Raw genomic sequence first — 9,952 nt, forward strand, 5'->3', positions numbered from 1 at the left:
CATACATACAGACAGACAGACAGACAGACAGACAGACAGACAGACAGACAGACAGACGATGAGAGACAGGCAGACAGACGCTGAGTGAGAGAGAGAGAGAGAGAGAGGGGAGAGTGAGAGAGGGGGGAGGGCGAGAGGGAGGGCGAGAGGGAGAGATAGAGACGGACAGACAGACAGACATACATACATATAGACACAGGGAGAGACAGGGACAGACAGACACAAGACACAGACATACATACATACATACATACATACATACATACATACATACATACATACATACATACATACATACATACATACATACATACATACATACATACATACCTACCTACCTACCTACCTACCTACCTACCTACCTACCTACCTACATACATACATACATACATACATACATACATACATACATACGCACATTACCTTTATTGCCGGCCATGTTTGTTAACCTATGTTAACCACTCTATGTATCTAGAGGTCAATTGATCTCTTCAGCACGGTGCTTGCTGAATGCCAACTTCTGTATGTCTGACCTATTGGAACAATTGTAACATAGTCGAGTGATTTCTTACAATATACTAGTATAGTATCGAAGCCGAGACGTTATTTTATCGTGATTGTATCGTCATTTCAAGTAGCTAAAATATGCAGTCAAATAAAAGTAGTTTACATATTGTGCAAGAATTTTTGTGAGAACCACATTTCAAAGCGATCACATTTGTCAACACATCATAACCAAACAATTCAATGTATTGTTACAGTAACACTCATACATATGAATGTAGTGTCCATGCGGCAAAACAACAAGCTATATCCTAGAACATTTAAAAACCGACTGGTGTTTGATCAACCGTCTTGTTATAGATCTCCAGGATGTACTAGATGCCTTGTAGGCTATTCTTAGAAATGACATAACAAGTCAAGATACTCACCTGGAAGGTAAATTAGTACACTGAATTTAAACTCGTACGTCCGCCTTTTTTCTCAGGCAGTTGTTCTTGCAGTTTGAGTGACAGCGCTAGCAGTTCAATGCTCATGCGCAAAGCAGGATATTGTATTTTACGGTGGTCGTCTTGGAGATATAATTCTGACGTCACGCAGGTGAAACATGGGACATGTAATGGTTTCGTTCAACTGTCTGTTGGATTGTATGTATCTCTATATATTGTTCCATCGAATGATTATCTTGATGACATCATTGTAACAAAAATCACCAAAATAAAATGTGTGACTGTTTTCTGTTCATTAAAATGGAGTGATTAAATAAATTGACAACTCATTTATTTCATTATAAATCCATTGAACAAATTTTAATATTAAAAATAATTATTTTTAACTTACAAACGCATGTATTCAAAGTTTGACATATGCGTGCGTGTTAAATATCGGAGGTTTGTTTGTTGAAACTTACAGTTCGTTTGAAGAAATTAAGTGAAATTGTAGGTTAGTTGACCTCTTCAAGGTGAGCATTGTATTGTCAATGTAAGAGGCAAGTTTAAACCTACAGCTCCCAAAGTAGAAACGATCACAACTGTAAATTTGCATAAAACATGGAGGATTAAAGTCAGACTATAAAAAAATGTCATGTGACCTAAATAAAAAATGTGCTTTGAGTTCGGACGGATGACTGTCCTTTACAAGATGGACGGATTCGGACTTGCCAATTTATTGGACTATATTGTGTAACTGGCTGAAGTTGTAAAATGCTCTCGGGAATAGTGATAATAACGTTAGTTTTACATATCGCTTTCTCACTCTCTTACCCCGTGTTCAAAGTGTTTTATTACAATTATTAGCCCGGCACGAATCTATCGCACCACGACAGCCCTTTATACGCACTTCATCAACTCCCTGGGGAGTATACAATTCATTCCGCTTATTTAGTGTATAGATTAAAGCATTCACATTGCAATATCTATCCTACCAGGTCCCCAATTACACAGCTTGGTTGACTGAGGCACAATCGTGGGTCAAATCGTGCGCCCAAGGATTTTAGTCATTCAGAAGCAAATGGGACTCAGACCTGCAACCTGCAGCTTCTACACTGGCCACTCTAGCCATTTTACCATCAAGACTTTATGAAACCGTAATGTTAGATACCAGAAACTTCACAATTGTGTAGAGATGCCTGTTACGTGGAGAATTAAAACGGATTTTGCAGGTGCATGAAAAATCTTGTCCTTATAACATACATATATACATTCTCTAAGTTCACAGCAGAAAACAGAATGCTCTCTATAAGAAAACGGTTTTTTTTTTGTTTTTTTTTTAAATGAACCATTCCTTTATTAACAATAGAGAAGTGAGAATCTTGCTTGTAATCAATGTGTGTATTTGTGTGTGTGTGTGTGTGTGTGTGTGTGTGTGTGTGTGTGTGTTGTGTTGTGTCTTGCATGGTGTGTGCTGTGTGCTGTGGCCAGGTTAATGTATGTCTGAGCGAGTTTAAACGTATATAAGGTTCACAGTAAGGCAATAAGAGGGACACTTCTCGGGACTTTCAATGTCAAAGTTGATTGAGTGTCCACCATAAAACTACATTCTGATCCCAGACAGCTCGATCTAAACTTCACCAATCGGCCTCACTGACGTCATCACTCAAGTCCTGTCTGTCACAGTTTTCCAAGGCATCACACAGTATTCCAACTTTGTCTGCAGACTTCGGTAACTTTCTCCTCCAATGAACGAACATTTCAAATATCTGGTCCTCCATGTTATATTGATTTTCTCGTTCAATCTGTTTTAGTTTGTCGGGTTTGAGTCCGAGGTATGTCCCAAGGGCTTTGAACTCTGATCCAATATCTCCCGCCAAATCTCGAAAGAGTTTTATTTCTTTTTGATTTACCGATTCTGAAAATGAAACAAAAATGAAATAAATAGGTTTTCTTTAAAAGGTCAAGCAGTGGTACGTGTGTGTATCAATTGCTGTTGTACCAATTCAAACAATTGTGGGATCTCTTGTTGATTGTAAGAGTAATCACAAGCTTCCCTGCTCATAGACTACAAAATACACCGCCGAGGGCGTCCTTATCATCCCTGCCACTGTATAGCAATGGGATGAGAAGAGCGCCCACAACGGCTGATCTTTGAGTCTACATTCTCAACGCCATGCATTTCATACGAGCAGGATTCGAGAGTGCTATGCACGAGCTGCTCAGGGGGATTCTTGTCAGCCGAATATACCCTGAATTCACGAATAAAAACTGTTTTTGCCACTGATGGTATTTAGTCTTGTATCTATAACCTTACCTTGACGAATGGAACTCGTTTTCTTCGTTGAAGACGAAGATAAGGAAGAAATTGGAGGCGAAGTACGTGAGGGGTTGGATGAATTACCCATGGCTTCATCTCTACCTTTGATGATTCTCTTGGCTTCAATATTGCTCATACCCAAGTCTGTTTTCAAATCATCAATTGTGATATCAATCAAATCCGATCCTCTGATTTTGTTACGTTTAAACGTCCTTAGAGTGTTATCCGTGACGTCCAACTTTTCCAACCAATCACAGACTTCTTTGATGCTGTATGACGTCAGATCTTGAAATACAAATAGACAAAGAGAATCAGGGTATTGTAGCTGTAGATGGTGAGGTGGAAAGGCAAGTGGCATTATATTTTCCATGTAGACGAAAGAGATTTTAAGATATTGTCGTTGGTGGCGCTGATCTTAGCTGGCGCTGTTCGAACGTTCGAAGCACCACAAATAAGGATAGGTATGATAAGAGCGCTGCCAACGATTGCAACTAACAAGATTATAATTATACAGTGTGATAATCATAAACCTTTGTACTCTGAGTAAATTTCTCAAGTTTAACGTCACAAATAATTCTATAATTTATACAATATGCCAGTCAACGATATTCCCAAATCAGTCCGTTTTGTAAAATATTATTAATTTGTTTGGGATGCTTACCTCCAGTTTTAACAGACGACAAGTGCGTTTTCAATTCAGTCGAGACTTCCTGCATTTGTTCGTCGAATGTTTCCTCGTTCCATAGAGGAAACCATTTCTTTCCACTGCATATCAACCCTAACCACCCATCTACAAAATGAAATGACAGAAAATTCGAGAGGAGAATTAATTAAAAACTTCTAGATGTGTAAATGTGTAGAATTTTAACATTTTTACATGAACAAGGCAATTTGACACTCGACAGTGACTTTGTATCCGGGGACACTTGAGACCTAATAAAATAATATGAATTGAAAAGGTTCGCTTTCGTGATTATTGTAAAACGAAATAACGACAAAAACAATAACAACTAAGTACCCAAAGAAACAACAACAACAACAAATACATGACCAACAAACGCACAGACACACAAACAAACACACGCACACAAAGCAAACAAACAAACAAACAAACAAACAAACAAACAAAAGCAAAACATAAAGACGTCCATCTATCTATCTATCTATCTATCTATCTATCTATATCTATCTGTCTGTTTATATCTCTCTCTTTCTCTCTCTCTCTCTCTCTCTCTCTCTCTATATATATATATATATATATATATAGTCACAGACAAAGACCCGTAGACAAACCTGCACACACGCACGCACACACACACACACACACACACACACACACGCACGCACGCACGCACGCACGCACGCACGCACGCACGCCAACACACGTGCGCGCAATTGTGGCCCATAAATCAATGCATACATTTAGTAATTACATCTCACCTTACCTAGTTTTACACCTTCTTGAACTATCAATGGTACAATAGTTTTTCCTTTGTCTTGAGCATACTGTGCTTCAGTTTTACAATTCTTAGACTGTGTCTTATACTTGTCAGATATGCATAGACATACAATGGACGAACCTTCAACGGCTGATGCCATCGCGCTGTAGATGTCTCCTGAAAAAAATTACAATACAGAATACATGATGGCATTAAACAGTACAGTACAGTACAGTACATAGTACAACGAAGAGCAATGCAGTACAGTATAGTACAGTACAGTACAGTACAGTACAGTACAGTACAGTGCAGTACAGTACAGTACAGTTCAATACAGTACAGTACGTAGTACAACGAAGTGCAGTACAGTACAATGCAGCACAGTACAGTTCAGTACAGTATAGTACAATGCAATGCAATGAAGTTCATCGAAATACAACACACTACATAAGACTGCAGTAGGGTATAGCAAAGTAGTCTGCGAATACACTACAGTACAGTACACCACATTGCAATGCAGTGCACTATATAGTACAGTGTAACATAGAATAGTACACTGCAGTACAGTCCATGGACACATAGTGATATTCAAAACATACAGCACCACTGGTTTTTTGAGACATTTGTTTTTTCAAAACAATAAAATTTGAATAATGCATAACGTATAATATATTGCCGGCAAACATACATTCTCCATGATTCAATTGCAACAGATTTTGATGAAATCAATAATAATTCCAACCTTTCATATTATCAACGTCCATCCACACCCTGTGTCCGTTCCTCTCCAGGAAATCCCTGATTCTCAAAACTGTGCTCTGACTATCCCATTGGTAGGATAGCATAACATATCCTGGTTTCATCCCACTTTTTGCCATATTTCACATCAAACGAACGCTGAATTGTCGAATGTGAATCTGGAGTAAATTTATTATAAAAGTTAATAGGAAAATTAGACGAGATATTCTCATGAGCACAATAGCGATACCTTGCGAACACACACACACACACACACACACACACACACACACACGCGCGCGCACACACACACACGCACGCACACACACATACATACATACACACATACACACACACGCGCGCACACGCACACGTACACACACATACACACACACACACACACAAACATATCTGATTGGGCGTTTGATAAAGAAAACTTGACCAAACATGTTGTCAATGCAACTCGGGATTTTTAAAGAATAGTTTGGTAGTCACCAGATCACATGTCAAAGGTCACTCAGGTTTTAAGACATATATGGAATTATTTGTTTTCTATATTTTAGTCAGAAGTTAACAATTCTGATCGATACAACGTATAAAAATCAGGGTTATGACCCATTTAAGTTGTCAAGCATTGTTCTATATATTTTATCGATCGATATTGGTAGCTACATGTAGTAACGCGAATGTAAAACACTACAGAACAAAAAATGGGAATGTATCAATGAATTCAAAACAGAAGTTATATGCTTGGCTGACTAACAAAGGTTTTTCTTTACAGGTGACCTGACACTACTCGCCTAAAGCAACGAGTAAAAGTTGTAATCGGGTGTCGAGGATAAGTCAGATATATTTCGCTTCAATTCAAAAAAATCGATAGATACTATATGTGTAAAGGACTTTGTAACTGGTACTTGTTTTGAAAGGTACACACACTTCTAGTTCATAAATAGGGTATTGTACTGCATATAATCAAAGGGGTGATTTATCAACCTCGACTCGTATTGCGTGTTGGAACGCCGGTGCTCGAACATCAGTGGTAAATTAGAAAAAAGCAATTGTAGTAACCGACTGAACCAATATCTTTACAATTACAGGTTCTTTCATGTCAAAAAAGATAGTTCGATATTATTCAGAACATTAACCACCGGTGTATCAGAACACTGACCAACACTTACCTGTAATAATGGCGGCTGTTTCTGACAAAGACACCTGTCGCTACTCGAGACACAACACGAGTACAGACCATACAGTTGCGATCCAGGTCAAGAGTTTGGCAGAAAGTTTAGCTTCCTTTCATTGTTTGCCCATGCGCAGTTCATGAACCGTGACGCCAACAGGTACGTACACGTCTCAAACCAGTGATCACGTGATTTATTTGGATACTGTCGGATGGCTGGGTGATCAATGTCCGATTACAGCATGGATTGCAAGTACGAATTTTGCATCTCGGACCCTACAATTAGGAAAAAACAAAACAAACAAGCAAACAAACAAACAAACAAACAAACAAACAAACACAAGAAAAAATATGCCTTCCATCCTTCCAAGTCCAAGAACCCTATAATTGAAACATAAGACAAACCTCATTTTCTTCCTTTTTTATTTTTTATTTTTATTTTTTATTGCAAATTTCTAACCCGAGTCTGTAAGGTACGCCAAGACAGGGCGCCCTCACACATCTGAGAGGAGGTCGGTGAAGGCGGAACGACACGACATATCTTACAGTCAGACTGTCTATGCTAACCCAGCATCTTGAAATATAAGACTACCTTCATTAGTACAAATTTTGAAAGCTACACGTGTATCTAAAAGACAAGAACACCCCTATGTTATTACAGCTTCGAGTCCTATGACATAATATATGTCATAGGGCTCCTACTCCCCTTTCATTTACCGTCAAATTACGAAAACAAAATACATTGAGAGATTATCACATATAGATCGGGAAGTTGAACAAAAACTCATTCGCATATCTTATATTCCATGTCTGTTTGGGGGCATCAATCTAATGAGTTCATTATGTTGATGTTGTTCTTGTTGTTGTTGTTATTGATGTTGTTATTGTTGTTATTGTTTTTGTCGTCGTCGTTGTCGTCGTTGTTGTTGTTGTTGTTGTTGTTGTTGTTGTTGTTGTTGGTTTTTTGGGGGAGTTTTTTTTTATATTTCACATGTCTTTGAAGAATTTGAAATAAAAAAAATAATTCCGACATTCAATTCACACGTGATATGTATTTATACTAAATAGTTCTTTATTAACATAGAAGAGTGTCTGAGAATACAGTCATCAATATTGACGTAAATACATCATTAGCCGTAGAGGGTGCTAGAGTAAGAACTTAGAAATAAATATTCAACTTTAAAACACAGATGCATTTATATAAATGGCTTTCGATGTAAAACTCTGTGATGTTTAGCTTCAACTGAATATATTAAAATTGTCATGGCAACAACAGTTTGTAGACACTGATGAAATAAAATGTCATGATTGTTTGACCTAATATAGGCCATACCGAGGTCTGTTCTTAAAGTTTGAATCATGGAGCAATGTTACCAGGACAACAGAGTCATCTGTGCGAAAGGATGTGTTTTTTTTAATTATCATTTCACTCCTACACGGTTTTATAACAATGTTGTAAAATATGTTCTTGAAAAATGTACGGTGATATATGTACAGCTTCGCAAAACTATATAAACATAAATTGTAGATAAAATGCGACAATTAATTCTCTATACATTTAATTTTCCGTTTGAGAACCAATAAAGCCTATCACATCATCAAATTGATGTATACAGCAATTATAGCTAAGGAATGTGAATAAAAGATAAATAAAAAGTGATCTGCGCTGGTTAGAGAAAATAATCAGTAATCAAACTTTACTTTATACAAACACATTAATACACATTTTATGCATATGAAATATTTAGAGCAAGCATTTTGTGAATCGGACATTTATATCGATTTGTTACCATGGCAACATAATGCAATAGTTGTATATATAGCAACAAATCTATAAGTTATCTTAACAAGTAGTTACAATTAATATATATTTGATAAATAACACATTGGTCTCTGGTAGCACTCTAACTCCTAGCACACTGTCATGTTATCACCAATATACACACATGGGTTCTATTTTCTCCACTATTATTATTATTATTATATGTCTCTCATTCTACCAGACAAACATATTGTTCTAGATCTGTCTGCCTGTCAATCTCTGTGGCTCTGTCTGTATGTCTCTCTCTATTTGTCTGTCTTTCTGTCTCTGTCCCTCCCTCTGTCTGTCGGTCTGACTGACAGCCTGTATGTCTGTCTCTCAACCCACTCTCTCTCTCTCTCTCTCTCTCTCTCTCTCTCTCTCTCTCTCTCTCTCTCTCTCTCTCTCTCTCTCTCTCTCTCTCTCTCTCTCTCTCTCTCTCTCTCTCTCTCTCTCTCTCTCTCTCTCTCTCTCTCTCTCTCTCTCTTGAATTTCTGACTTGATCAATGTCGTGATCAGTGCAGTCCACTCAAAAAGTCGAATGATTGTACGCTAATTGTCACTTTTCTCAACTGTAATTCCTTGGTAACGTTTGATTTGTCTCCTTATTTGAGTGGGGACACTGAGATGTGTGTGAGCGATCCTATCACGACCACAAAACATGTATTTTGACAATCTGAATTACGTAATATACGTAAACGTTCATATATTTTTATCCACAAAGTATACAAGTATGTACTTATAATTCCAATAAAAACACAGTCAATTGAATTAAAAAGATAACCTGCAGTTACTATTTCCCATCTTTTGTACCCAAGAGCTTATAGTTCCTCAAATGAGTGAAAGTCTAGTCGATGATTGTGTGTATGAGGTGAAGTACCTGAGATTTTCACCTCAAGTGAGCTGAGAGTCTGTATGTCTTAGTGTAGGCCAAACTGATATAGATAACTTACACTGTCATGGTACTACTGAGAGTTGTGTTTGCTTTTCACCAAGTTTTATCCTATTCCTGAGTTTTAAAAACTTCTACCACATAAATTGTTGATTGACCAAGTGTTCATTACTTGTTTTTTGGGTTGTTTTTTTTTGTAAATCATATGAATTAGAAAAAGTAAAACTTACAAACTTCTCAATTTACTAGAAATTAGAATTGTTCTGTTTTTCAGTCATTTCTGGCAAGGACACGTCGAAATCTGAATTCTTGCCTTAGAAATTTGGCTGTTTGTTTGTTTGTTTGGTATGACTTAACTTTGTAATTTAAATATTAATGATCGTCAGTTGATTGTTCTAAATGTGTATACACACATTGTCATAATATTGCTCAAGGAATGCAATTCCCGCACAATTGTCGAATGGCTTTCCGTAGTTGAGACTGGCTATTCGAAGAACGAATTCCAACATTCATGTTCGCGTTCTCATTCACTTTTTTCTATTCTGCGGCTTCATTTTTATCACAGCTTTGAATATTCAAATTCAGTATCAAAACTCTCTCGTTTCACGTCCGCCATATTGGATAATAAACCTGCAAAAATACCCGGATGTCCA

General features: G+C 37.3%; 1 protein-coding gene across 1 annotated transcript in view; it reads right to left on the reverse strand.

Annotated features, from left to right (window-relative positions):
- LOC144439795 (uncharacterized) overlaps positions 1-535 on the reverse strand; it is a 2,476-nt gene extending 1,941 nt beyond the window's left edge. The window contains exon 1 of the mRNA XM_078129027.1: positions 424-535. Within this exon, the coding sequence (XP_077985153.1) occupies positions 424-439 (16 nt within the window). The 5' untranslated portion in view covers positions 440-535. The remainder of the gene's footprint in view (positions 1-423) is intronic.
- Positions 536-9,952: the final 9,417 nt, after the last annotated feature.

The sequence above is a fragment of the Glandiceps talaboti genome, chromosome 9 (assembly GCF_964340395.1).
Source record: "Glandiceps talaboti chromosome 9, keGlaTala1.1, whole genome shotgun sequence".
NCBI lineage: Eukaryota > Metazoa > Hemichordata > Enteropneusta > Spengelidae > Glandiceps > Glandiceps talaboti.